The sequence below is a fragment of the Harmonia axyridis genome, chromosome 4 (genome assembly GCF_914767665.1).
Source record: "Harmonia axyridis chromosome 4, icHarAxyr1.1, whole genome shotgun sequence".
Taxonomy (NCBI): Eukaryota; Metazoa; Arthropoda; class Insecta; order Coleoptera; family Coccinellidae; genus Harmonia; species Harmonia axyridis.
In genome coordinates, this window is record NC_059504.1 from 9698190 (window position 1) to 9724842 (window position 26653).

Here is a 26653-nt window from a genome sequence, read left to right on the forward strand (position 1 = left end):
TTCGGCCAATCGGAGATCGTTCATTCTAACGTGGCCCCCTCAATTTTTCGTAGAACTTACAATTCGAGAAAATTTGAACCTGAATACCAGGGCCGTCGATACAACGTTCAAAAAAGAATGGAACAAGGATCTCTGATTTTCTACTTTGAACCTTCATGCATAATGAACGAATTCTTATTCTGAGCTATTCTATAAATGTGAGGAAAATAATAAAAATGGATTTGAAAAAATATCAACGTTTTATTTACATAATAACAAATCACATGAAAACACAATATCAAATCCTCACTTAATGATGGTAGTATTGGGGAGCAACTTGATGGTAAATTGGAGCAGAATGCACAATAGGGGCGGAGTGGACAATTGGGGCAGCATGGACGACAGGGGCGGCGTGTACAACAGGGACGGCATGGGCAACTTGTTGTGGGTGTGCAGCATGTCCAGATTTTTCTACAACAGCGTTGAAACCGTTGTGGTCATCAGCGGTGTAGTGGACGGTTCTCAAGGTACCATCAGGTTCGGCAACAGTGTAGTATCCCTTTACGACATCTCCATCACGAACTTCGTGTTGGGATTTGTTGTCACCAGTGTGTCCATCTTGAACTCCATAGTTGAATTCGTATTTTGGGTGAGCCTAAGGATCAAATAAAATCAGTTCAATTCTGACAGTAAAGAATAATTTCAGTTGTTATCAAATTAATCAGTGGATTACTCGAGTATTACTTACATAGTAATCCACAGCGTGTTCACTGACTAAGTGAGCTGCTGGCAGAAGTCCAGCTTGAGCGAAAGCCACGAAGGCAGATACAGCGAGGATCTGGAAAAAATATAATTTTTAATTTGATCGTGAGAAAACAATTATAAAATCTGATCTCACCTTGGCGAACATTGTGTTTATCTTAGAACGAATACGTTGAAAGTGATACTGGGTATTACGCTATACATTCTTTTATACAGAATTTCGTGGTTAAAATTCCATTCACGAGGGAGTCCTGTTTGGAGATGGTGGTGGAAAAGGAATTTGCCGAAAATTAATCAACTACTCTGTTGTCCTTGATACTGAAACTTCCTTTTTGTGAAAGCCTATTCATTTCATCATATTCCATTATTCTCCTGGCATCGAATTGCACATTAAAACTTGATCTCAAGAATAAGCATATTTCTCTACATATCTACAATAGGTAATTAGTTCCATATTATAAAATCTGAATGTCCTTTCGCTTTTAATAGATATGTAGATTGGATTCACAAAAAAAAATATTGTCAAATTCAATGGAATTCAATTTATCATTTGGAATATTTCCTCTCATTTTCCAATGTCTTGACATTCAAAAATGTTTATTTTTCATTCAATATCAAATTAAATTATTCGAGCAATTTTTTACCAGAAACTTATGACTTCATTTGATTTAGGACTAATATAACATAATAACAATGAAATAATACGAATTGAAATGGGTGATTTGGTGACATTCTTTATGAGATTATATTATAATGCAAAAGAGTTGGTCAAAAGTTTCGAATTTGAAAATCATTGGAAAAGAACACCATACGAGAGAAAAATTGATTGCAGGCTTTATTGAAAATATCAAATGATTTGAAAGAATGGTTGTTGGCTTCGGTTTGCCAAAAACCATCAAGGATGATCTTCAAAATGATGATATACGATTCAAAACAGTATTTATACCCCTATGTACTACCTGGTATCTGATTTTATTGCTCATTTATTTCAGGAAAATGAGATAAAGGGGGCAGGCTAGTATCAGGAAAGATTCAAATGACTGAACGAGTTAGTTCAATTTACTAAGGGACCGAATCCAACCATTATTTGCGGAACTATGTCAGTATTGAGATTTCATCTATATAAATCCAAAAAACTTTCATTCGATGAAAAATTCAAACTCAACTACAGAAAGGTTTTTTGCATAATTAAATGAATTAGGGCAATTGACTGTATGAAATACAAGAGTTCAGTCATATTTGTACCCATTTTCAGTGAAGTTTTTTTTCATTCCGAAAACATATAGTATTTTTAGACTGAAGCCTCTTGAAAAAGTCGTTCGGTTTCTGTTTCTTAAGAATAATTGATACAAAATTGTCAAAAATTATGATCAAAAGCCTTCTTTCCACGAGAAATAGAGATTGTGGTGAATATCCGAATTTTCATATTCAAAACAATTTCTTCCTCAAGGTTTGTTTTCATGTAGCAAGTCACTGAGATTTGTAGATCTCACTATACAATAAACATGCTAGTAGAAAAGATCTTGAAAGTTCCTATTATTAGATGTGCTTCCAATTGATCTTTTTAATGTCAATTTGAAAGCGGAAAAAATTTGAACTGATACATATCTAGTTGGAACGAACTGCAGTCAAGAATGTGAAAAGAATCAAGTGACAAATGCATTCAATATCGCTATTAGTGCTATATTGACTAACATTATACAAGTTGTGCTATCAAATAAGTATATTGTTCGTCAACATAGCAGATGTTTAGAAGATCTATGGGAAAAAGAATGCTGGTAAGCCAGTTGATAGAAATACATCGCCTATAGAGTTGTTGTAGATTGACTTATTAATGAGTATTATTAATGCACCACCCTTTTGATGAAAAATATAAAACTACTATATTGTCGTGATGTTGTGCCTACAAACAACAATACAGAGTGAATTCAGTTTGGATTAGTTTTGTTTCCAACTTGTTCCCAATATTTTGGAATAAAATATTCAGAACATTGTAACTTATGAGTCGAAAGATTTTGAATTAAATTCAAATGAATTTTCATTGAAGTTAAAAAAATAACACAAAATTAATGAAAAAATATTAACATTTTATTCACATAACATATCACAACTTAACACTCAATGAATTCCTTTGTTCAGGAGATTAATGATGGTAGTATTGGGGGGCAACTTGATGATAAATTGGAGCAGAGTGTACAAGAGGAGCGGAGTGGACAATTGGGGCTGAGTGGACAACAGGGGCGGCGTGTACAACAGGGACGGCATGGGCAACTTGTTGTGGGTGTGCGGCATGTCCAGATTTTTCTACAACAGCGTTGAAACCGTTGTGGTCATCAGCGGTGTAGTGGACGGTTCTCAAGGTACCATCGGGTTCGGCAACAGTGTAGTATCCCTTTACAACATCTCCATCACGTACTTCGTGTTGGGATTTGTGGTCACCAGTGTGTCCATCTTGAACTCCATAGTTGAATTCGTATTTTGGGTGAGCCTACAATAAAGAATATTATTAGTAACGAATAATTTCTATTGTTATTCAGTTGGGGAAGAATCACTCAAATATTACTTACATAATAATCTACAGCGTGTTCACTGACTAAGTGAGCAGCTGGCAAAAGTCCAGCTTGAGCAAAAGCCACAAAGGCAGACACAGCGAGGATCTGAAAAAGAACATAATTTTTAATCATCTTAAGACAACAATTATAAAACCTCAAATTACCTTGGCGAACATTGTGTTTTCTGTAAGAGTTCTTTGAAAGTGATACTGGTTACTCCGCTGTAAATTCTTTTATACAGAATTTCGTGGATACGATTCTATTCACACAAAGAATTGGCGTATGTAGTTGGAGGTGGAAAGTGAGTTTGCCGAAAATTGATCCAAGTCTCGATTGTCCTTGATATTGAAACTTCTATGTGAAGGCGGGTGCGAGTAGTTACTTTCGATTGTCTTGTTAACTAACGAATTACATATACAACTTGATCTTGAAATGAATTGCTCAACACTCCTGCCAAACTTTGAATGTAGGTACTCATAATATGGAATCGAATTGTTTTTCTGATTATTTCTGAGATATAATCAACAGAATACAGTATTTGTTTCAGGAAGAATAGTCCTCGATTCTTAGAAAAAAAATTATTTGAATGGAAATCATTGACCCATAAAATTCGCGGCCTATACATGTATACAATCTTGCTATAAACACCAATAATTTAATAGAGAGAACACCATATTTAATCTCTATATGATTTTGTTATTTTTCCATCTTGAGAATAGGCATTTCCTTTCCAGTTTTCAATGATCATTACTGATTAATTCCAAATATGGAGGAATAGTTGTTAATCCATCGAATGAATGCTGCCTTAATTATTCCATGTTTTGTCTATTATTCATACAATTTAATAAACCTTAAGAATTTGGTGATTTTGCTTCTAGTTATTTGTCCTATGAAAAGTTTGTATTCATTAGGATCTATCGGTAATCTATCTTCTCATTGATGATTGTTTCTGGTAGTATCTTCGATTTACACAAAGTGATTCTGTATTTGAAGGTTCAACTAGAGCTTTCATGATACAAAATCACATAACCACACATGACATATTCAACTCTTGAAGACGTTGTTGCCAAATGATGATCCGAATATATTATTATTATTCTCGAAATCATATCACATCAACATAATTTCATTTTTTTTTATTCGACGCATTTAACAACAGTGAAATTTGGAGGAACTGTTTCTAATTTTTATTTTTTTGTGTTCTGTAGATATAATTGCATCATTTCTCTTATGTCAAGTTAAAAAAAAGGAATTTTCTTTTTGAATGCTTGATTTTCTCGTTCTCTTGTTCTCGAGTCTATGAATCAATCAATCAATCAATAGGTATAGTAACCATTAACGTAAATTGGGTAGGAATGAGTCTGTTAGTTTCGAAAAAATCTCTGGATAGTGCAACACTATATCCTATAAAATCTTCCAAGAGAAAATATTATTAGAATTATTCAATCCACAAAAAACCTTTTTTCGGCAACCGTCCGGGAAGTGCTCACTTCCCGGACGCTTTTTCTCTGAGAAAGTAGCATTTCCCGGCCTAGTCCGGAAAGTACGTACTTCCCGGACTAGGCCGGAAAAGAATCATAGAATCCATAGCAACCGAGATAACGGCTGACAGTTCATATGAAGTTAGTTGTCAAAAATTTGCATGTTTTTTGATCGCAATCGCAATAAAATATGGAAAGCAGCAGCGATAGTGTTATTTTACATGGTTGCCGAAAAAATATTGTACGCAACACGCCCGAAAATGGTTTTTTTCCCTATTTTCCGGACTTGTTACGTAAATTACTATTTCCAAAAAGTTCAAGGTAAAATTGTATTTTCTTTTTCTATTCTATTCTAGAAGTAAGCATTGATCCTCCTATTTCTAAAACCTTGTGTGCAAACTGGATAGGATGTAATCAAATATATAAAAAATCATTTCTTGTAAATATGAAAATTTTATATTTGATTTCAAAAAATTATTTTTTAAGATTTTTGAATTAATGAATAGTGTTCATTTCAAAATAGAAAGGAAATGCTTATTCAATATGGAAGTTATCGTGTTCGTATTACTTGTGGCCACTAATTTTATGGATCTCATTATCTATCTATTCGAATGATTTAAATACTATTTTTCCTAGAATCAAAACCATTGCTCACTGAAGAAAATACTGCCAGCTGTTGATTAAATCTCACGGATACTCCAAAAAACAATTCGATTTTATATCATCAGCGTGAGTATAGGTTCAAAGTTTGGCAATCCATTCCAATATCAATGTATCTAATACATTAGTTAACAAGACAATCGAAAGTAACAACTTGCACTCGCCTTAACATAGAAGTTTCAATATCAAGGACAATCGAGACTTGGACCAATTTTCGGTATACTCCTTTTCCACCTCCAACTAAATACGCCAATTCCTTGTGTGAATAGAATCGAATCCACGAAATTCTGTATAAAAGAATTTACAACGTAGTAGCCAGTATCACTTTCAAACAACTCATACAGAAAACACAATGTTCGCCAAGGTAATTTGAGGTTTTATAATTATCGTATCAAGATGATTAAAAAATATGTTGTCTTTCAGATCCTCGCTGTATCTGCCTTTGTGGCTTTCGCTCAAGCTGGACTTTTGCCAGCTGCTCACTTAATCAGTGAACACGCTGTAGATTATTATGTAAGTAATATTTGAGTGATTTATCCCTAACTGAATAACAACAGGAATTAATCGTTACTGATAACATTCTATTTTTAGGCTCACCCAAAATACGAATTCAACTATGGAGTTCAAGATGGACACACTGGTGACCACAAATCCCAACACGAAGTACGTGATGGAGATGTTGTGAAGGGATACTACACCGTTGCCGAACCCGATGGTACCTTGAGAACCGTCCACTACACCGCTGATGACCACAACGGTTTCAACGCTGTTGTAGAAAAATCTGGACATGCTGCACACCCACAACAAGTTGCCCATGCCGTCCCTGTTGTACACGCCGCCCCTGTCGTCCATGCTGCCCCAATTGTCCACTCCGCCCCTCTTGTACACTCAGCTCCAATTTATCATCAAGTTGCCCCTCAATACTACCATCATTAATCTCCTAAACAAAGGAATTTATTGAGTGTTAAGTTGTGATATGTTATGTGAATAAAATGTTAATATTTTTTCATTAATTTTGTGTTATTTTTTTCTTGAACTGAGGTCAAAAATCTCAAATTCATTCAATTCAATTGCAAAATCTTTTGGGTCATCAGTTACAATGTCCTGAATATTTTTCTCCTCAAAGTATTAGGAACAAGTTGGGAACTGGGTGGACACAAATTCACGAATGAATAGTGTTATAATTTACTTCAAGAGGATAGTTCTTCAATAAATCAATCTAGAGAAATTTTATAGGCGATATTTATTAGCGTGATATGTCACCTAGCGAACTAGTGATCTTTTCTCATACAGATCTTCTGAGTATCTGAGATACGCTTAAGGATTAGGTAGTATGAGGCTAGTCAACATATCTCTGATAGAAATAGTTGATGCATTCGTCACATTCTTGAGTAGAGCACGTCAATATCAAACATTTTTCAATTCAATTCTGCCGCTTTCAAATTGACACTAAAGAGATTAGTTGTTAACACATCTACTAATAACGTCTGCTTTCCAGATCAGATGTACCTACTAACATGTGTTTGTTCTGTAGACTAACATTGATTGATCCCAATGTTCCTACTTTAAAAAAATGACAAAATTCATAGACTTTCAACATATGAACAAACATTCATGAAGCGGGTACTGTATGAATTTACAATTTGTGATGAATTATCCTTGAGAAACAAAAATCAAAATGTTCCTTCATGATGTTGTACCTTATTAAAAATTGTATGATTTTCGGATAAAAAAAGTTTTTCAATACTAATATGATCGATCATTTGGATATTTTTTACAATAAATCACCTCAATACATTGAATTGTGAATCGTGGAGTTGAGTTTGAATTAGAGTCTCATGTGAAAACAGAGAAGGTAGTAACCCAGCAAACCATGTTGTTATATGCGCCTTCCCGTTACATAACATCCCTAAGAAATGAGGTATATACCTGATACATCTCAAAACTAATGTATCTGATACATAACATTTCATATATCCATGAAATTATTTGACTTATTCATATATCATATATGTAACATTGTTATATTACTGAAGTTACGTATATGATACATCTTCCAGCATCCCTAAAAACAATATTACTCTGATATCTACTAGTGTGTAATATAGTTACATATCATATATGTAACATTCGCAATATATATTTTACATTGCTAATATTATGTAAAAGCTATGTAAATATAGCATATTCATGATATATTACTCAGATCTATACAAGTACTCTTATAATACATAACCTTTATTAAAGTTGAACTGTTTAGAGATTTTTGCCAGGACTAGTCCAGTGAAAAGTGATATGCATTTTCTAACTTTTGATTGTTAGTTAGAAGTGATGAACTATAATAATAATAATATTCAATATTCTTTGATTTTTCATCAATTCCGGATTACTTTCATCGTGGAAATATGTGAGATAAAAAGTGAAAAACTGTAATAATAATATTCAACATTCGATGATTTTTCACCAATTCCAGATTAGTTTCATAGTGAAAATATGTGAGGTAAGTGAATATAAGTATACTTCGACAACGTAACTACATTTAGATATATAAATGCTGTTGTATGTGCCTTTCATTTTGCTTTTGTACTTGCATGCCTGTTAATAGCATAGGTATATTTGCTGCATGTTTTTGTGGATCGTTAATGGAATGTGTGCATGGTTTCTGTCTTCTTCATTCAAATTATATGCATTTTGATATTTTTTCTTTTTATGGTAATTTGCATTTGGGTGTATATAGTTCTGAAGTAATACCACAATTGTTTTATCATCTAAATAAGAAGTATCTGAATAGTGCGCTAGTTTTTACTACTTAGACTATTTTTCTGCTATACTTTATTTATGTTTGTGATGTATATACCTATGTTATTCTCCGCTATTCGTGAAATTAAAACATCTAGATTTCATATATGCACAATACACTTTTCTTCCATCATTATTAATGACCAATGTCAGATCACATAAGGATGCTTTTTGAGAAATAGATTCTGATAAGTTTAATCAAATGTTTTAGTATGATATAAATAATTTTGCTGTTTCAGAGTGAGGAATCACCTCCTGAAGTTTACTCATGTATTCAAAACTTTCATAACTTTATATTATGTAAGAAATTTGTTATTTATCCAATCAGGAAACCTCGTTACTGAGAATTTTAATTGTAAATACCATTTTTTAATAACATTCCAATATGTTTAGGTTTTGCATCTCAATCTTTTATCCAATGTGCAGACTTTGAGAAGATAGATATCAGCCGAGTGGATAAGGCTGGCCACATTGAGGATCAAGAGACAAAAATAAGTTTTGGTTGATGTAGGTACTGTGATTACATTAAAAATTTTCAATAATTCTATGATCTTTCATTTAACAAACACCCAATTGTTAAATTATTAAATCCTGTTTTACTATTCATAAATTATTTGTAATATTTCAAATGTGGTGCATACCAAACGTAGGAATCTGGTTTTTGTTGAATTTTCTAGGTTCAAAATAATAATATTGTTGACTAAAAAATATCTTTCTAGCAAAAAATGAAAGATGGAGTTTAAATATATATTTTTGGAATGCACCTTAATTCATAAGTATCTCTTTTCATGTAATTTATAAGTGATATATCTCTTATTAATTGATGTTGGCTAGATACCAGCAGTTTTAGTTTCAATTGGTATTGTGTATCATTTGTTATATTTTTGTTTGGAAGGTATTGAAAAAAATTCCAACAAATTCACTAAAACATAATTTGTGTGGTGTCGGCATATTTAGATTTTTTATATGTAGTTTGATTAGTTTTTCCTCCAGAAAGAATTGTACAGGTATGTATTGTTTTTGAATTGCATAGAGAATTTACTTCTGAGTACCTATATGTAATATAAACATTCAGATAACTATTACATTTTTCTTATGTCTCTTGTTTGTAGCAGATATATTTCTTTTGGTTATATCACATAGAACGGATAAATTTTTTTATATTGCATGGTGAACTTTTTACTGAGTATGTATTATGTAATATAACCATATATAGGTTGGCCCAGTTCTTGTAGAGTAACTTGGTGTATTCACTTTTAGGATGAAAGCGTCATAGTCACTTTATAGGTCAATAAATTCACAAAAACATAAGGAGGTTATTGACATCAGGTTGTTCAAAATTAAAGATTTTATTGATAAATCTGGTAACTTGAACAACCGCGATATAACTTCCTTATTATGAAATTACGACCCATATTCATATTATGTTTTCATCTTAAAAACTGAAAACTCTCACAACTGTTATTCTACAAAAAACTGAGCCAGCCTGTATATATTTATATTACATAAAAAGGATGTACCATAAATATTACAGATGTAATATACCAGCGATGTATCATGTATGTTACATGAAATGTATCAGCTACGTATATGATACATAAAGGATGTACCATAAATATTACAGATGTAATATACCAGCGATGTATCATGTATGTTACATGAAATGTAACAGCTACGTATATGATACATAAAGGATGTACCATAAATATTACAGATGTAATATACCAGCGATGTATCATGTATGTTACATGATCTGTACATGATACATGGCAATTTTGTTACATGTTATGTAACGGAAGGCGGACATAGAGCGGTCGTTGAGCGGTACTAGAAAGGCGCGTGTATGTTACATTGTTATGTAACATAGATCGTTGTAATATATATGTTATGTCTATGATACGTATTTGTGTTTGCTGGGAATCAAATTTAAAAAAATTCATTTCTTGAAAATATGGAACTTCCATTCATAAAATTTGAAACTTTCTTTGCTATGACAACACTGAACTCGATATTTTCAATTTTGAGGTTAAACTATCAATAGTTTCGAAGCAATGCGGAAACGGAAACGGAGTGGGCAAACATTTATTAGGGTGAATAATTGGGAGAGAACTGATGGTTTTTTGTATTTTTTTTCTGTTTGGGATTCATGTGTCTTCGGCTAAGAAAGTGTATGTTCAAAATGCAGTTTAGGAGCGTACAGGCAAGATAATCCTTATTATCAAGCCTCTGCTACCTTATTGCTTATTTGTTCATGTAATATACCTTATACAAATAAACTATATTATTATTATATTATTATAATGTGGTAATAATAATAATAAAAAAAAATGCACCTTTGAACATTACTTACTCAAAATGAGTAATAAACTGCCATTCAGGCTGTAGAAGAACACAGTTTCAGCATGTCATACATTTTGAAGTAACCACACAATTGAAAAAAAAAGATATTTTCTTCAACCTAATTTTGACCTCAATAATTATCAACAGGAAATCTAAACTTAGAATAAAATAATTTCCACAAATATTTTATTGTCTGCGACAATTGTTTCGGCACACTGTGGCTTTATCAGGCTACAGTTTTGACTGATAAAAAAAACAGAGCTTGTATAGGTGACAAAAAAATCAACATTGACAGAAAAAATATGAATATTGAATAGGACATCATAAACTTTACAGGTACCGGGTTTTTCACCATAATACGACCCCCCCCCTTAACTTTGTTACTAAAAGAGGTACAAAAAAATGTTTTCTACAAAAGTTTCACGCAATCGACTAGTGTTTTTTAAAATGATTTCACAAAACGAAATATATACAGAGTGGGCCACATATTGATTGCAACTTCATTTTTTCAAATGGAACACCCTGTATATTTTTCTATATTTGACTAGCTCTTATTCCCCTTTTATTATTTCAAGTGGTAGGCTGCGATAACTCAAAATGCCCTTTTTTGAGTTATCTCGTTGGCAACAATATGACATATAGTCAAATTGCCAACGAGATAACTCAAAAAAGGGCATTTGGAGTTATCGCAGCCTACCACTTGAAAACTGAATACTGAGCATGCCAGGTGGTTCTTAAAATTTGAAGCTCTGTGGTACTCAGAATAAGGGAGATAGGCCAAACATCTGTTATATATGCGAAATCAGGAAAAAAAGAGCTAGTCAAATATAGAAAAATATACAGGGTGTTCCATTTGAAAAAATTAAGTTGCAATCAATATGTTGACCACTCTGTATATATTTCGTTTTGTGAAATCATTTTAAAAAACACTAGTCGATTTCGTGAAACTTTTGTAGAAAATATTTTTTTGTACCTCTTCTAGTAACAAATGTGAAGGGGGGGTCAAATTATGGTGAAAAACCCGGTACATTGGACAATTTACAGCTTTGTGAAGAAATTCAATAATAGGGATGAGTTTACATCTGTTTGTTCATTCATCAGTATTATTTGGAAATTATACCTGTTTTATTCATGGAATTCTAAGAATTCTTTTTTTTTTATTTTATTTGTAATGAATTTCCCCCAAGTAAGGACAGAATCCATCAAACAAAATATCTTCTTAATCAGTTTTTTATTGAACAAAATTTCAAAAAATGTCATAGAAGCAGTTAAAAATCACTTGATCACTTTTTCGATCAGAGATATTTCAGTTACAAATAGTGTTATTTCATTACCTATCAGATTCGATTAGCAACATACATACTTCACAATAGCATAAAAAATGTAGTTTACGAACACTCAGCATAGGTATCCTGAAAATTACCGTCATCCTCAGGGTTCTTAGTATCCTGCAGCCACGATTTCGTTCTACTTCCTTGAGACTAATTCCAATTTGTTGTTATTATTACTACCGACTCATGGACATGACCGAAAACAAAAAAAAGCCTAACGTAATATTTCTCTACAATTAATCTCGATTACTAAGACTTCGTGCTTTATTGATCTGAAGGTCACTCCTAACCATCACCTACCAATCTTCACCAATTCCGTCTGCAGAAGTCTAAGACTAAGAATAGATTAAAACAAGGGTCAAATCCGCCATATATTATAATCTATTTAACACAATGCGTTTTCAAGATTCTTGCGTGTCGATTTCTCAACTTCCTGCTTAAAATAATCAAGCGGTAATTATCAAGACAATGTGGCGATTCATCATAATTAAATCACCTCAGAAATTGAAATTGGCAATAAAATATGGATATCTCTTCCATCTGGTCCGTTCACAATGCCGAAATAGACTAATTTTCGGTTTCAAAATGATTTCAATGTTACTGTTAGTGTGTTAGGTATATGGCCATCGCCTTCAATTGTGGGTGAACGTAGAGGTAAGTGTTAAGGTATAAAAGAACGTGTTGCTGATAACCAAATCAGTTCAGTTTTGAATTCGATAGTTGTCTTATCACAATCATGTTCTCTAAGGTGTGTAGTCAGGTCTTAATGAATCATTGTTGCCCTCGTTCTAGTAACGAGATAGTTGTGAAATTCATTTTTCGTACAGGATATCGACCAATTTATTAAATGATCAATTTATATTTCAATTGAAAATCGGTCGGTCAATTTTGAAGCGCATAAATATTTTAGGAAAATTATGTTCATTTCTGAGGAATTATTCATTCAAATCTAATTTTGCAACTAAAATAATCTTTTAATTTTTGTGCCCTTTTTTGAAAGTTCACATAGTGGGTGATTCACATGAAATAGTCCTTAAGTACGAGTTCTTGTAATTAGTGAATTAGTGAATGTACCACCATTCCCTTAAGGGTGTACACTACCTTTTTCACTAGGCTCTTCTGTGCAGATCCATTAGGATTCTATACAGAAACTACTTGTTAGATTCTTCACATTTTTGAGAGAAACTTCATATGGCAGTTAATAATAAACTCACTGATTTTTCTACAAAAAAATTATGGGTTCAATTTTTCATTACATTGGAAATCGAAAGGTTTTTCATTGTATCTCAATTATTTCAATGATTAATTTCAGTGAGAAAGGTAGTGTACACCCTTAAGCATCTTGGCAACCCTATCAAGAATCTTTAATGGCAATATTTGTTGAGTGACTGATAATCCTGAAGGTTTTGAAATTTTATTGAGAATATGCTGAAATATTTTCGGTTGGCATTCATTTATGTTCAGTAAAATGTTGAGGTCGAGTTTCTGAAGGAAGATGTTCCCCTTTTTTTTTGTATCTTTTGGAAAGATGAATATAACTTTTATTTTCACAGATCGTTGCCCTTTCCGCCTTTGTGGCTTTCGCCCAAGCTGGACTCCTTCCAGTGCACTCTGCTGCCACCTCCTACTCTTCTACCAACCTGGTTTCTTCTCATGGTTATGCTGCTCCAGTCGTATCCCATGCTGCACCCATCCTCACTCATGCTGCTCCAGCTCTTGTTCACGGATATGCTGCTGCTCCTATTGTTGCCCACTCTGCCCCAATCGTTGCCCATGCTGCCCCTGTCGTAGCCCAGGACTACTACGTAAGTAAACATCAATTGACTTCACCGAAAAAAGCTTCGAGGAGTATTGTAGAGTAATTTCAAAAGTTAAAAAAAAAAGTTTCAAAGTAATTTCTCCTATTTTGGCAATCTTATACGATATTTCACTCAGGGATCACTGATATAAGGAGGCTCATCAGTGGTCCCTGACTTATACACCACCACAAACTTCTATAGTGACTTTTGCAATTGAACGGTTAGGGATATTATGTCCCACACTTTTTTTTGTGATTGGAAGTGAAACTAATAGATTTCTTTCCAGGCTCACCCCAAATACGAATTCAACTACGGAGTCCAAGACGGACACACCGGAGACAACAAATCCCAACATGAAGTACGTGATGGAGATGTTGTAAAGGGATACTACACCGTTGCCGAACCCGATGGTACCTTGAGAACCGTCCACTACACCGCTGATGACCACAACGGTTTCAACGCTGTTGTAGAAAAATCTGGACATGCTGCACACCCACAACAAGTTGTAGCTCATGCTGCTCCAATCATCGCTTCTCATGGTCTTTACCATTAGGGTTTTACGGGAAAAAAACTTTGTTATCCGATTTGAGTTGTAAATATGCTTGTTTGTGTTCATTTTAAGTTTTATGCCAAAAATATATATTTTTGATAGCCATCATTCAATTGTTTCATTTATCAACATAAACTGAAAATACATAGTAACAATATCTTAAACGTGATGAAGTATGAAATTTCATCGATATAGAAAACTCTGAGACCGCTTCGCCAAAAAATGTAACTTCATTCCAGGTTTCTACCCGAATTAGACTTATTTTTCTTTGCATCATTTATCATTTGCAACAATTGGTCCTCGAAGAATCCATTATATTTGCATGAAAAAACAAGGTTTTAATTACCACAGTTAGAATGATCCGATTTAGGCAAATAATAAATTTTGTTCTATAACTTGTTGCCATTTTGGAGGTGATTTCATTATGCCTCATTCATAGAAGCCCTCGTTCCTATTGGCAAAAAATTGAGACAGTCGATTCCCTCAAGTCCCTGTTCAAGCTAACTTTTCACCAACAAAATTGTTCTCCATGGACAGAAACAGATGGTGATCACTCCGTGCCAGGTCAGGACTATAAGGTGGATGCATAAAAATCTCAAAACCAAGGTCCCGGAGCTTCTGGCGAGTCACATTGCTTCCTTCAGACGGTCAAATTATTGACAGTACAGTCCGAGTTAATAATTGAGCCGTAGGGATGCAGTTCATAGTAGATAATTCCCTGTCAATCCCACCAAAGATACAGCATAACCTTCCAGGCCGTCAATCCTGACTTGGTCACCGTTTCCGCCTGCTCACCGCCTGTGGACCGCAACCGTTTTCACTTGACGTTGTCGTAAGTGATACACTTTTCAACATGAATTACCAACCGCTTCAAAAATGGGTTGATTTTGTTGCGATTCACCAGCGATTCGCAGATGGAAATTCGGTCCAAGAGGTTTTTTCGCGTCAACTCGTGTGTTACCCATACATCGAGCTCATTTATGAGACCAACCTTCAAAAATGGTACCAAACTGTTTTTATGCCTTCTTTAGCTCTTGGACAATGGAAACAGTGCTTGAATGACGGTCGGCTTGAATGACGGTCGGACTCGACAATGTCCATGATTTTATCGACATTTTCGACAATTGGTCTTACAAATCTTGGTCCATCTCCGCCATCCAAATTACCGGAAATGAATGAACGAAAACAAAATTTCGCGTAATTGGCTGTTACGATAACGAGACCATAAACTATTTAAATTTTCAGCAGCCTGGCTTGTATCTTCTCCTTAACCGAAGAAAAACTGTAAAATATACCGTATTTTCTCTTTGCCATCTTTAATGCGTGTTCAACCTAAACTAAGTCAACTAATCACAAAAAGTGTAGAACCAAATTTTCTGTATATACTTTAAGAAAGCATATGATCCAACTAGATACACGCCAATAGAATGCGATGGAAAGAGCGAATTCAAAATATTTTGGTGCCTTTAAAAGAACTTGATCTCGACAATTTTCGAAAATAACTCAAAACTTAGGTGGTGATAGAGCTCAAAAAAATGCTTGCTTAGAAAATTTGACTTTTATGATTCAGCCAAGATGAGGTATTATGGAAATACTTTTTTTACTATCACAGCAGTTTATTTCAATAAATAGCATCATAAAACATATATACAGCTAAAGAATTTTCGTCAGTAACATTTCAATCATCAATTAAACCAATTGCTTCCTAATATCCGTGAATACCGTAGGATGCATAAGGACCAGGAACGACCAAAGGAGCAGCATGGACTAAAGGACTGGGATGAACAGCATGTCCACTCTTTTCTACAACAGCGTTGAAACCATTGTGGTCATCAGCAGTGTAGTGAACAGTTCTCAAAGTACCATCGGGTTCAACAAGAGAGTAAGATCCTTTGACTAGGTCACCATCACGAATCTCATGTTGGGATTTGTGGTCTCCAGTATGTGGATCTGCCACACCATAATTAAATTCGTATTTGGGGTAGGCCTTCAAAAGAAAAAAAAATCATTTCTTCATCTGATCTGTTTGTAGATTTAAATATATATCGTTTGAGTTTATACTTACGTGATAATCTTCTCCGTATCCATGTCCTACAAAAGGCACTCCATAGCTTCCTACTCCATAGGAACCATAGGATGTTGCAGGGTAAACAGGAGCGAAACCAGCATTGACGAAAGCCAAGAGGGCAGAAGCAGCAATAATCTGAAATGTCACGTAATGTTACTCAATAATTACAAAAATTATAGAGGAAATATGCTGAAGATTCCTTGTTTTATTGTAAGATATAACTTCGAATAATTTCTCGCACCTTTGATAGCATTTTTGTGGTGCACTTCAGATCGATGGTAGAACTGAACTGATTTTACCCTGAGATCGAACGAATTTATATATTGATAAAAAGAAAAAACTCCATTATCAAGCTGTAGGTCAACAATAGAAGAAATAACTTCGGGAGAATTTCGAAATCGAGTATAAACCGCAAAATTCTTCATGTTTAATTGATATCTGAACTTGAAAATTTCAACATTTGACATTGTTCAAATTATTCACAGTTCTTCTGATATTTTATTCCAATTTAATAGTGTTAAAAGGAATGGAGTATCAAATATCATCAATATACCTAAATTTTTGGGTTTTACGTTTTCTCCTTTTAGGTGCTTCAAAAATCATAATCGATGACCAGAGTAGTCATTTTAAAACCTATGATAAAATAAATGGATATCGCGCAAAATCTTATCAACACCTCAATAGCACAGAGGATCTAAACACAAAACCAACAATGAAGAAATTTGAGAACTCAAAATTTCTAAGGTAGCTTTCTATTATTCAAGGAACATCAAAAATTCTGTATAACTTCTCATTTCGATAAATCTTTCATATACTTATTAATTTTTTTCGAAGCACCATTTGTTAACTAATAAAGATATAGATATAAATAGATAGAGATTTCATTAATGTTATCGTCCCAACTGAAGAATTAGAATCTTATGAGGAAAAAACTAGAAAATCAGTCAAATAAATTGAATTTTTCAATTTTTTTCATCAGAATCGTAATGAAAAAATTGTTTTTTTTTTAATGAATTTGGACCGTAATGAATCTGTTTGCCTCACTGAATAACTGTGCATTGCGAAAAAGTCTAGGTCATCGAAAAGCAGATCATAACATTGAAATAGTTCTGATACCGAATACGAAACCACAAAAATTTTCTGGTCTGATGGACGCTTGGAATGAATAAAAAATTCTAATTATTCAGTATCGAGTTGGAGTAACTTCGTCAATTGTTAATTAGTAAAAGGAAGATGAGAAATTTCACAATGAATCGCACATATTCAAGGTAGTAAACTTGGAAAATGATTATTGAAAAAGAGATTTGCATTACAAGTGGCAACACTATTATTGATATCTAATTTTTTTAATGTTGACACTCGCTTAGAAATGAAGTGCGTTTTCAACACCCAGGTCTCCCGAATTTTTTGTGTTCAATTCCGAGACAATTGATATTCAATAAAAAATTATAACAGTAATAATCGAGAATGTCAAATGTTGTAATTCTCAAGTTCATTCGATAATTAGATTTTAAGAATTTTGTGGTTTATTGAAAATTTCGCAATCCTTTCAAATTAATTTCATTCATTGTCGACCAACTGCTTGATAATGGAGTTTTTCGGTTTGATAAATATATAAATTGATTCGATCTCTGAGAAAAATCAGTTCAGTTCTACAATCGATCAGAAGTGTACCACAAAAATGATTTCAAAGGTGCGAAAAATTATTCAATTTTTTCTTACAATACAAACAAGCAATTTTTATCGCACTTGCGCTATAATTTTTGAAATTATTGAGTAACATTATATGACATTTCAGGTTATTGCTGCTTCTGCCTTCTTGGCTTTCGTCAATGCTGGTTTTGCTCCTGTTTACCCTGCAACATCCTACGGTTCATATGGAGTAGCAAGCTATGGAGTGCCCCTTGTAGGACATGGATATGGAGACGATTATCACGTAAGTATAAACTCAAACGATATATATTTAAATCTATAAACAGATCAGATGAAGAAATGATTTTTTTTCTTTTGAAGGCCTACCCCAAATACGAATTTAGTTATGGTGTGGCAGATCCACATACTGGAGACCACAAATCCCAACATGAGATTCGTGATGGTGACCTAGTAAAAGGATCTTACTCCCTTGTTGAACCCGATGGTACTTTGAGAACTGTTCACTACACTGCTGATGACCACAATGGATTCAACGCTGTTGTCGAGAAGAGTGGACATGCTATTCATCCTAGTCCTGTTGTTCATGCTGCTCCTTTGGTCGTTCCTGGTCCTTATGCATCCTATGGTATTCACGGATATTAGGAAGGAATTGATTTGATTAAAGATTGAAATATACTCTGAAAAAACGCTTCAACTGTATATATATTTTATGTTGCTATTTATTATTCAATAAAACTGCTGTGATCATCAATATTTCCATACTGATTTTTTTTCCTAAATATTCACATACTTAACCCTATCGTGACCTATATATATACTTCCATATTAAGTTTGAAGGCTCGACTTTCCTAGAATCTATTTTTATGAATGATTCTCATAATCTCAACTCGATGTTATACACAATTTTTAAGTGCTTGGGTCATGGAAGAGAGAAAGGTTTTATTTTTTCAGATAATCTCTCATTTATTAGAATGTGATTTATAACAATAGGAGAAAAAGCCCATGCTCGACAATTCTTCCGGGATGTGGCAGGGATTACACTAATAGTCCATTCTCAATTATAATATACACCCAGAATATTGAGTGCACTATTTTTATATTCGATGGATTCGGTCCTCACTTGATGGAAATTCATTGTAAATAAAATTTATTTTTGGTGTGAAAAACACACTTTATTTCCGATGCTCTCACTTAAACGATTCACTCCATTCAATTTTTCTCGAAAACTTTGAAGAAGAGTTATAAATATCAGAAATATTTTGCATAAAGACGTATCTTTGCTGACTAGTTTCTTCAAATGCATGAATATAATCCAGTTTTTCATCGAAAAATCATTTTCACCTCAGAGATTACTTTAATGAGCAGAATCATCGGATTTGGGACTCGGAAAATCCAAAAATAACTGTTGAAAGGCCTCTCCATCCTCAACGTGTCACTATTTGGTGCGGTTTTTAGACTAGTGATGTGATTGGACCTTACTTATTCAAAAATGAGCCTGGTGCAACGGTTTGCCATGAAAGAATCATGCTTCTTAGCTATGATTAATGACTTTTAATTGCGGGAATTGGAAAACAATGTTGTGAACAATGTTAATTCCCAAGAAAACGGTCTTAGGCGCCATACAAGCAACAAAAAAATCGCAGTTCTGCAATAAACAATACTTGGGAGTATTATTTCACGAAGAGATGATCAAAATTGGTCACCGAGATCTTGTGATTTAACACGTTTAAACTTTTTCTTTTGGATCACGTGAAATATACGAGGTATCGCAATGCTTCACAACTGATTGAATACCTTAAAGATGGAATTCATGAAGTTATCGCAAATGGAGTGAATAAAATGCTGCAACCGTAGCTAGGGATTCACGGCTTGGCTTGATATCCAAGCTACTTGACTCAAACTCAAGCTCAAGTCTCTTCAACTCAAATTCAAGTGAAGTTGTAGTTTTTCAATGTCAAGTCAAGTATTTATCTATTAAGTATTTGACTTAACATTGGAAAACTACTACTTGACTTGAACTTGAGTTGATTTCAAGTCAAGCTGAAGCTACTTGAGCTTGAGCCAAGTAGCTTGAACAAATAGCTAAGCCATGAATCCCAAACCGTAGCCACGACTCCATTATATCGTTTTCCTTTGTTTATAGTATGCCTTTCTTTTCCCAATGAAACGAACATTCATTGATTTCTTTCGAAGTTTAGTCGTTTTTTTATATCAAAATGAAACCGGTCTAGATGTGCATGAAGTAATTAGAGTACTCAAAAGCTCTTCAATTCACGTCATTGCCTTCCGACTTGTAATCTTATATGATGTCTCTGAATTCCAAAATTAGGTATATCCTACAAAAGGATTTCAGATGATAATGTATACAAATGATGAAAACTGCGGAAATCCTATTCTTCTTGGTGAAACACTTGTGACTGATCAATAGAAATATAATTCATAATCAAGTTTTTTAATATTTGATTTGATTTCAAATTCGTACCTTGGTTTCAATCGAAACAAAGGAAATTACCTAAAAACATAAATATTTCATGTACGCGATGCAAGAACCCACCTTTGACAATCGTTACCAAGATCTAATTAGAATCTAATATGCAAATCTGCGCTACGGTGATCAAGATGCATTGCGAAAGCCCGTTTTGACTGCGTACCAAAGTGTCGAATATTCATAAATCAAAATAAAGGAAAAACGACGAATTCGATTTATGGGGTAACTATTCCATTCTATATAAACGAATATTTATCTAGTTAGTATGCGGAATATTTGCGACCATATTTTCGATTTCGAAATCTTCGATGTTGATTGTACGCATTGTTGAACAGTAGATTTTGAAGGGGGTGCTTTGAAGTGAACGTTGAGCCGCTATAAAAGAAGGTTGTACTGATAGTGTAATCAGTTCAGTTTTGAATTCGTACATTATCACATCTAAGACATGTTCTCTAAGGTGAGTTAAATTACTTCATACGGGGTTTTCCCGAAAATAAACAATTCCTAATCATTTTTTTCATCAAATTTTCGTCTTCCAATAAATTTTCCGGGAACTTGATAGTTATGACGTTGCCCCATAAGAAAATACACAATCTTTTTTCGAACAGAGTTTTAGCTATTATAGTCCAGAAGGTCAATATTTGTTTACAACGATCAGGTTCGTTGACGAATTCTTCCTCAAACTCGATTCTGTCTGTCCATTCGACCAGCTGTAATAAGGAAAATTCTAGAATGAAAAACTCTGGACACTTAAAATTTTTGGGGGAAAATTTGGATCTGGAATAACATGGTTGAGTTGATCTGACCTGAAGTTTCTTAAAGTAGTCGTTCAAGATTTTGTTCTCCTGATAAATTCAAAATCACAGATTCGACCTCAAATGCCGTGATTTGATCTAGATGAAATTTTGCATTTCAGTGTAGAATAATCAATGTAGATAGTGTCAACAGAATCGGAGAATTATGATTATATAAATATGGAAAAAACTACAGATCCGACAAAATCATAATAACTCAGATCTGACTCTACGCGGTGGCACACCATTGAGAATCTTCAAAATAAAAACATTCTCAATTCCTCATTCAATTTGTGAAGAAAATCCAGGCATCCAAGTGTCGCGATTGAATAATATATTGAAGAAATGAAAAATACACGTTTAAATGTTTTATTTCCTTGCATTTTGTCAGCCTTATAAAAAAAAATGGCGTAAGATATGTTTGTCACAAAAAACACTCAAAAGCTCTTGATGCCAATTTAGTCTTCCTCTTTTTTTTTTAATTAAATAATGATAGTCAATATCTTCACTAATACAGCACTGCTCCTTCCAATAAACGGTAGAATTAAACCTCAAAGTATGCATTCACACTGCCTGCAGTATTCAGATTAATGTTTACTCAAATTTCAGCATGTCAGACAAATATCAAAGAGGAATTTCTGTTTGTAAAAATTCTGGTAGAATTTGCTTTCTTATTCTTCCTCAACTTGCCTTTTGTGAGTCAACTGTTTCCATTCATTACATTTTTTATCCATAGGTATTTGCCATTTCTGCCTTCTTGGCTCTAGCCAATGCTGGTCTAATTCCAGTACATCAAGCTGCATCTTACGCTACCACAAATTTGATCTCATCTGGAATTCATGGTATTGGCGCTCCAGTTCTAGCTCAAAGTTATGCTGTTCCTTCTGTCGGTCATAGCGTAGACTATTACGTAAGTAGATATAACTTTTGTATCTATTCTGACAATCACAAGTTAACTATTATACATATGTGTAAAACAATTTTGTTATCGTTTTTAGACTCACCCAAAATATGAATTCAACTACGGTGTACAAGATGGCCATACTGGAGACAACAAATCCCAACAGGAAGTTCGCGATGGTGATGTTGTCAAAGGTTCCTACTCTGTGGCTGAACCAGACGGTACCTTGAGAACCGTCCACTATACCGCTGATGACCATAACGGATTCAATGCAATCGTTACCAGAACTGGCCATGCTGTACACGCTGCTCCTGCTGTACATGCAGCTCCAATCATAGCAGCTGTCCCATACGCATCTCATGGACTTTACCATTAGTACCAAATGTATTGATATATTATGCTGTATATAGAATTAGTTATGTGTTGTACAAAGAATGTTCGATAATGAACCATAAATATTATGCGAAATAAATAAACCTTCAAAGGTATACATCAATAACATTATCGCTTATCATTCATTTATCATGAAGTACACAAGTCCAGTCGAATTATTTGAGATTTACCTTAATCCTGCAAGCATGGGTCATCATGATATATTTTATGGGACCATTTTGCCTTGAGTAGCATTTGAGTTATAGTTTACATTATGTATCCAACTTCACTAAAATGAATATAACCTCCATGCTACTCTATGCAGATAATGCTGCTATTTTTGCCAGTTCGTGATGTCTCAAAAGAAGGCAAAGAAGAACCTGTAAGAAGCCAGCTTAAGACTTCAATTGGTAGGAAGATGGAATAACGAGACCAAGTATTTAGGAGTGATACTTGACAAGAAGTTCACTTGGAGACTATACATCAAATCAGCTGTGACAAATCGATATTTTGGAAAAGCAGCAAAATGTATCTTTCCAACAGGCTTTTACTCTACAAGTCCACCATTCGTCCAGTTATGACTTGCATATGCCTGGCATGGGTATAAGTCGCAAAGTTCAATCTACAGAGACTTCAAGTCATGCATGGTCATCTAGGAATCGTAAATGCAGGTCTTCATGCAGGTACGTGTTGCTGTCGAACCATGGTGCATTTATGCGTCATCTCAGGATTGTACAATCCAGAGACGGTTCATCAGCAACGTACAAATACATGAAGACCTGCATTTACAATTACTAGATGACCATTCAATAGAACTAAATGTGAAGACCTTCAACCTTCAACAAAGTTACGCAAACCCCTTTATAAGAAGGGTTTGTAGTTTCGAAGAAAAAGCTTCTAGATATCACAAGAGGCCTTAGAAAGCCGAACATCGACTGACACAGAGAGACTGTTTAATAAGTAGTTCTATGATTTTATTTGCATATTGCCTGTTAGAGCAGGACTCATTACTTCAACAGAGGCAAGTTCAAGTTCAAGCCTTTAAGTTTAGCTCAATAGATGGTGGTTCGCGCTACATATAGCCAGATTTAATGACAGTAGCAACAAAATGAAAGAATTTGAATATTTATAAAATTTTATTCATTTCGTACAAAAATATAAAATCTCTTTATTTTCATTAAGCTTGAATATATACAGACATTCCTTTCGTAGTATCATCCTCAGTCTCCATAGGCAACTGATTTTTCTCCAGTTTTATGCACCACAGCTCTGAACCCATGTACAGGATCTGCTGTATATTCAACAGTACGTATGGAACCATCAGGTTCGACAAGTGAATAGGAACCTTTTACCACGCCATTTTCGCGTACTTCGTATTGAGTTTTTCTGTCTCCGGTGTGTTCGTCTTCGACTCCATATTTGAAGCGATAATTCGGATTATCCTGCAAATAGATATATAAAATGGAATCACAGTTATATAGAATACGAAGAATATCAAATTTGATTATTTTCTAGCTCGAGAGATGGCGCCACACGGTGCGTAATTCTCGTCAGTTCTAGGCAAGTCCGCTAAGTTTTTCTCTTCTGGCTGAGAACGAATGTGTCACTGTTTAGTATAGGAACTGTTGATTTTGTTCCGATTGAAATTTGTTGGAATTTGGAATACTGAAATACAGTAACTGACAAAAAGACTGCAACATCCAGAAAGAGCTGTTTAAATTTTAATTTTTTTTTTGGTGAAACATAGATAGTATAGCAAGGAGAAAGTGATTGAATTTGCAGGAAAAAATCGTGAAAGTTTTTTCATGTGAACAATTAATTTTACTCAAACAGTGTAGTCGTTTTTCAAATTTTACATAAAACCAGCTGTTCGAAAAGATCCAAAGTCGATGTTTAGTTGTTGTTAAAATGCCAAGAGCACGTGTACGCGGAATTTATCGCCAGCTAGTGAATTTAAAGGTAGAGTTATTGGTCTACGGAAGGCGAGGTTGTCATTTCGAGAAATCGTTAACCGTACGAACAGAAATCCAACTACTGTTATGAGATGTTGTAAAGCGTGGTTTGATATTGCCCAAACTCAAAGAAGAATAGGCACCGAACGTCGAAGGGGCACAAATGAAGTTCAAGATCGACGTCTAAGACTTATTGGCATTAGAGACCGATTTGAGACAAATCGATCTTTGACTGATGAGTGGTTAAGAGAATAAGGCCATCCTGTAACTGTCAGAACTGATGACCGAAGAAGGGTTAGATGACATCGGGAAGAAAGACGTGAACCTCAGTTTGATGTTGAGCGTCATGTATACCGGACAGTAGGCGTTATGATATGGGGTGCTATTGCACATGCAAGTAAGACCTTTACTCATTATCCGAGGTAACATGACAGCGCTGCGTTACCTTCAAGAATTAGTGGCGCCATATGTTCTCCCTTACCTCAACCAAAAAAAATTGAAATTCAAACAGCTCCTTCTGCTTGTTGCAGTTTCTGTATCAGTTAGTATATTTCATGGTCAATGAAAGAAGGAAAAAAAAGAATATCATTTGATCATTGCCTTTCTAATTCACGGTGTCAGTAATCCCAAAGCTATGCATCAATATACTTTTCAAACCTTTACTTACATGAATTCCTGACTCATCACCATAACCTCCATCGTAACTTTCATCATAACCACCATGGTAGGAATCTGTATTAGGATTACTTTGAGGATGTTCTAGATAAGTATACGAGCTCCCTCCTGGAAAACTAGCATCATAGTGCGATGATCCCTGATGCTCCCTGTATGAAGTGTGATGAGGATTTTGTACGTGGTTCGTTGTGAAAGAGGTTTCTACTTTCTTTTCATTGCTGAGGATCTGATTCAAGTACCCAGCTTGTACTTGGAACACCACGCAGCATATCACAGTCAACTGAAATTTGGATATTGAATTAAGAAGAAAAAATAAGTTATATGAGATTTAATGAAAAATTCAGAAATTAATCAGGAAATTTCACCCTTAGAGACCACATTACTGTATATAGGAGTGGTCTCTAAATGTACTAATGTTGCATGAATTAACGAGCGCTCAAAAGCAATTGGCTTCATGTCAGTTTTTCCCTCATTTCTTTTGATATTCTTCTTAAATTTGTCGTGATCCAGATGACGCTATCAGCACAAAATTTTGCAAGAGTCTTGAAATTTTCATTCTCCAAAGGGGATGTATCATAAGTAATTGAAAATATTCAAACTATATAAAAGCTTGAGCCCAAATTATGAAGATTTAGTACAAGTCAATCAAAGAAAATGACCACCAGAGGCCTAGACAAGAGACAGAAAGATATTCCCCAAATTTCTTTTTCAATTTTCTATAGTTCTGAAAGTGAAATCAGGTCAAAATTTTGCATAATAATGTAAATATTCGTATGTTAAAAGGCCGAAATTTCAAAGAGAGCTTTCTTCATTGAAAGGAGAAAAAATAGAAATTCTTTATTATAGTTTAAGTTACTCACTTTTAAGAACATATTTGTTGAATGGAGAACCACAAGTAACTACTGACAAATTTTCTTCTTCCATCTTATATAGATGTTTAATTGGATGAATTCACATGGATAGGCAGACGAGCAATCGAAAATTCATGTAGCAACAGTGTCATATACCATGGGAATTAAACTGCATAATCAAAGCAATGAAATCTTCGTCTAAAATACAATTGTTCTTATGTAGAGTGAAATAATGAGAAACTATCGCAAAGTCAGTCTCGCATTTATTTACTTAGGTTACATATAATTATGTAACAATACAGAGAAGATTTTGTTGATAAGTGTAGCTGTTTTGCACTACAGATTCAAATTCTAAACATTTTTGATTTAAGTTATATTGATAATTGATACAGCATCTCTAGATTGATGATGGATACAACATAATCCTGATGCGATGTCCCATAGCTTTTGGAGGCAGATTTCTATTAAATTTAGCTCTTACTGCTCCACTTGTACCATGGGGCCTAGTTACTTTTCCCCATATGGCCCTTACTTTTGATTTCACTGATTTGGGTTTACCGGGAACACAGGTCTTGTTTTTGGATTTGTACACATACACGCATTTTTTACCAACATAAAACCAACTGTCTTGTTTGGCTGATGATGG

The 26653-nt window shown here is 34.2% G+C and overlaps 7 protein-coding genes and 1 long non-coding RNA gene across 8 annotated transcripts; 4 read left to right on the forward strand and 4 right to left on the reverse strand.

Moving 5' to 3' along the window:
- Positions 1-224: 224 nt before the first annotated feature.
- On the reverse strand, positions 225-1010 carry LOC123678944 (larval cuticle protein A2B-like). The gene is made up of 3 exons (XM_045616223.1): positions 878-1010; positions 728-817; positions 225-634 (listed from the first exon to the last, which is right to left on the reverse strand). The coding sequence occupies exons 1-3, from the start codon at positions 887-889 to the stop codon at positions 290-292; spliced, it is 447 nt and encodes a 148-aa protein (XP_045472179.1). The 5' UTR covers positions 890-1010; the 3' UTR covers positions 225-289.
- Positions 1011-2848: 1838 nt separating this feature from the next.
- Positions 2849-3501, reverse strand: LOC123678943 (cuticle protein 19-like). The gene is made up of 3 exons (XM_045616222.1): positions 3458-3501; positions 3309-3398; positions 2849-3229 (listed from the first exon to the last, which is right to left on the reverse strand). The coding sequence occupies exons 1-3, from the start codon at positions 3467-3469 to the stop codon at positions 2885-2887; spliced, it is 447 nt and encodes a 148-aa protein (XP_045472178.1). The 5' UTR covers positions 3470-3501; the 3' UTR covers positions 2849-2884.
- Positions 3502-5748: 2247 nt separating this feature from the next.
- Positions 5749-14361, forward strand: LOC123677798 (cuticle protein-like). Its single transcript, XM_045614506.1, has 6 exons — positions 5749-5798; positions 5858-5947; positions 6026-6364; positions 12605-12652; positions 13458-13709; positions 13990-14361. The coding sequence occupies exons 1-6, from the start codon at positions 5787-5789 to the stop codon at positions 14254-14256; spliced, it is 1008 nt and encodes a 335-aa protein (XP_045470462.1). The 5' UTR covers positions 5749-5786; the 3' UTR covers positions 14257-14361.
- Positions 7291-9220, forward strand: LOC123678953. The gene is made up of 2 exons (XR_006747324.1): positions 7291-7934; positions 8627-9220. It is a non-coding gene; the product is annotated as an uncharacterized LOC123678953 (long non-coding RNA).
- A 1532-nt stretch (positions 14362-15893) lies between the features above and the next one.
- LOC123678948 (cuticle protein 19-like) lies at positions 15894-16598 on the reverse strand. The gene is made up of 3 exons (XM_045616227.1): positions 16563-16598; positions 16319-16456; positions 15894-16240 (listed from the first exon to the last, which is right to left on the reverse strand). The coding sequence occupies exons 1-3, from the start codon at positions 16572-16574 to the stop codon at positions 15959-15961; spliced, it is 432 nt and encodes a 143-aa protein (XP_045472183.1). The 5' UTR covers positions 16575-16598; the 3' UTR covers positions 15894-15958.
- A 1509-nt stretch (positions 16599-18107) lies between these two features.
- LOC123677799 (cuticle protein 19-like) lies at positions 18108-18616 on the forward strand. The gene is made up of 2 exons (XM_045614508.1): positions 18108-18257; positions 18335-18616. The coding sequence occupies exons 1-2, from the start codon at positions 18108-18110 to the stop codon at positions 18614-18616; spliced, it is 432 nt and encodes a 143-aa protein (XP_045470464.1).
- A 2200-nt stretch (positions 18617-20816) lies between these two features.
- LOC123678942 (cuticle protein 7-like) lies at positions 20817-22656 on the forward strand. Its single transcript, XM_045616221.1, has 3 exons — positions 20817-20919; positions 21993-22166; positions 22255-22656. Exons 1-3 carry the CDS (start codon positions 20908-20910, stop codon positions 22531-22533), a joined length of 465 nt encoding a protein of 154 aa, XP_045472177.1. The 5' UTR covers positions 20817-20907; the 3' UTR covers positions 22534-22656.
- A 1022-nt stretch (positions 22657-23678) lies between these two features.
- Positions 23679-26351, reverse strand: LOC123678939. Its single transcript, XM_045616216.1, has 3 exons — positions 26017-26351; positions 25149-25436; positions 23679-23971 (listed from the first exon to the last, which is right to left on the reverse strand). The coding sequence occupies exons 1-3, from the start codon at positions 26026-26028 to the stop codon at positions 23750-23752; spliced, it is 522 nt and encodes a 173-aa protein (XP_045472172.1). The 5' UTR covers positions 26029-26351; the 3' UTR covers positions 23679-23749.
- Between the last annotated feature and the right edge of the window lie 302 nt (positions 26352-26653).

Bases quoted from the DNA above. Each gene is read 5' to 3' on its own strand.
- LOC123678944 (XM_045616223.1), bottom strand. The intron at 635-727 runs GTAAGTAATACT...TTTGATCCTTAG, and splicing joins AACACGCTGTGGATTACTAT to GCTCACCCAAAATACGAATT.
- LOC123678943 (XM_045616222.1), bottom strand. The intron at 3,230-3,308 runs GTAAGTAATATT...TCTTTATTGTAG, and splicing joins AACACGCTGTAGATTATTAT to GCTCACCCAAAATACGAATT.
- LOC123677798 (XM_045614506.1), top strand. The intron at 5,948-6,025 runs GTAAGTAATATT...TTCTATTTTTAG, and splicing joins AACACGCTGTAGATTATTAT to GCTCACCCAAAATACGAATT. The intron at 12,653-13,457 runs GTGTGTAGTCAG...TTATTTTCACAG, and splicing joins TCACAATCATGTTCTCTAAG to ATCGTTGCCCTTTCCGCCTT.
- LOC123678948 (XM_045616227.1), bottom strand. The intron at 16,241-16,318 runs GTAAGTATAAAC...TTTCTTTTGAAG, and splicing joins GATACGGAGAAGATTATCAC to GCCTACCCCAAATACGAATT.
- LOC123677799 (XM_045614508.1), top strand. From the start codon at position 18,108: ATGACATTTCAGGTTATTGCTGCTTCTGCCTTCTTGGCTTTCGTCAAT. The intron at 18,258-18,334 runs GTAAGTATAAAC...TTTCTTTTGAAG, and splicing joins GATATGGAGACGATTATCAC to GCCTACCCCAAATACGAATT.
- LOC123678942 (XM_045616221.1), top strand. The intron at 22,167-22,254 runs GTAAGTAGATAT...TATCGTTTTTAG, and splicing joins GTCATAGCGTAGACTATTAC to ACTCACCCAAAATATGAATT.
- LOC123678939 (XM_045616216.1), bottom strand. The intron at 23,972-25,148 runs GTAAGTAAAGGT...ATCTATTTGCAG, and splicing joins GTGATGAGTCAGGAATTCAT to GATAATCCGAATTATCGCTT.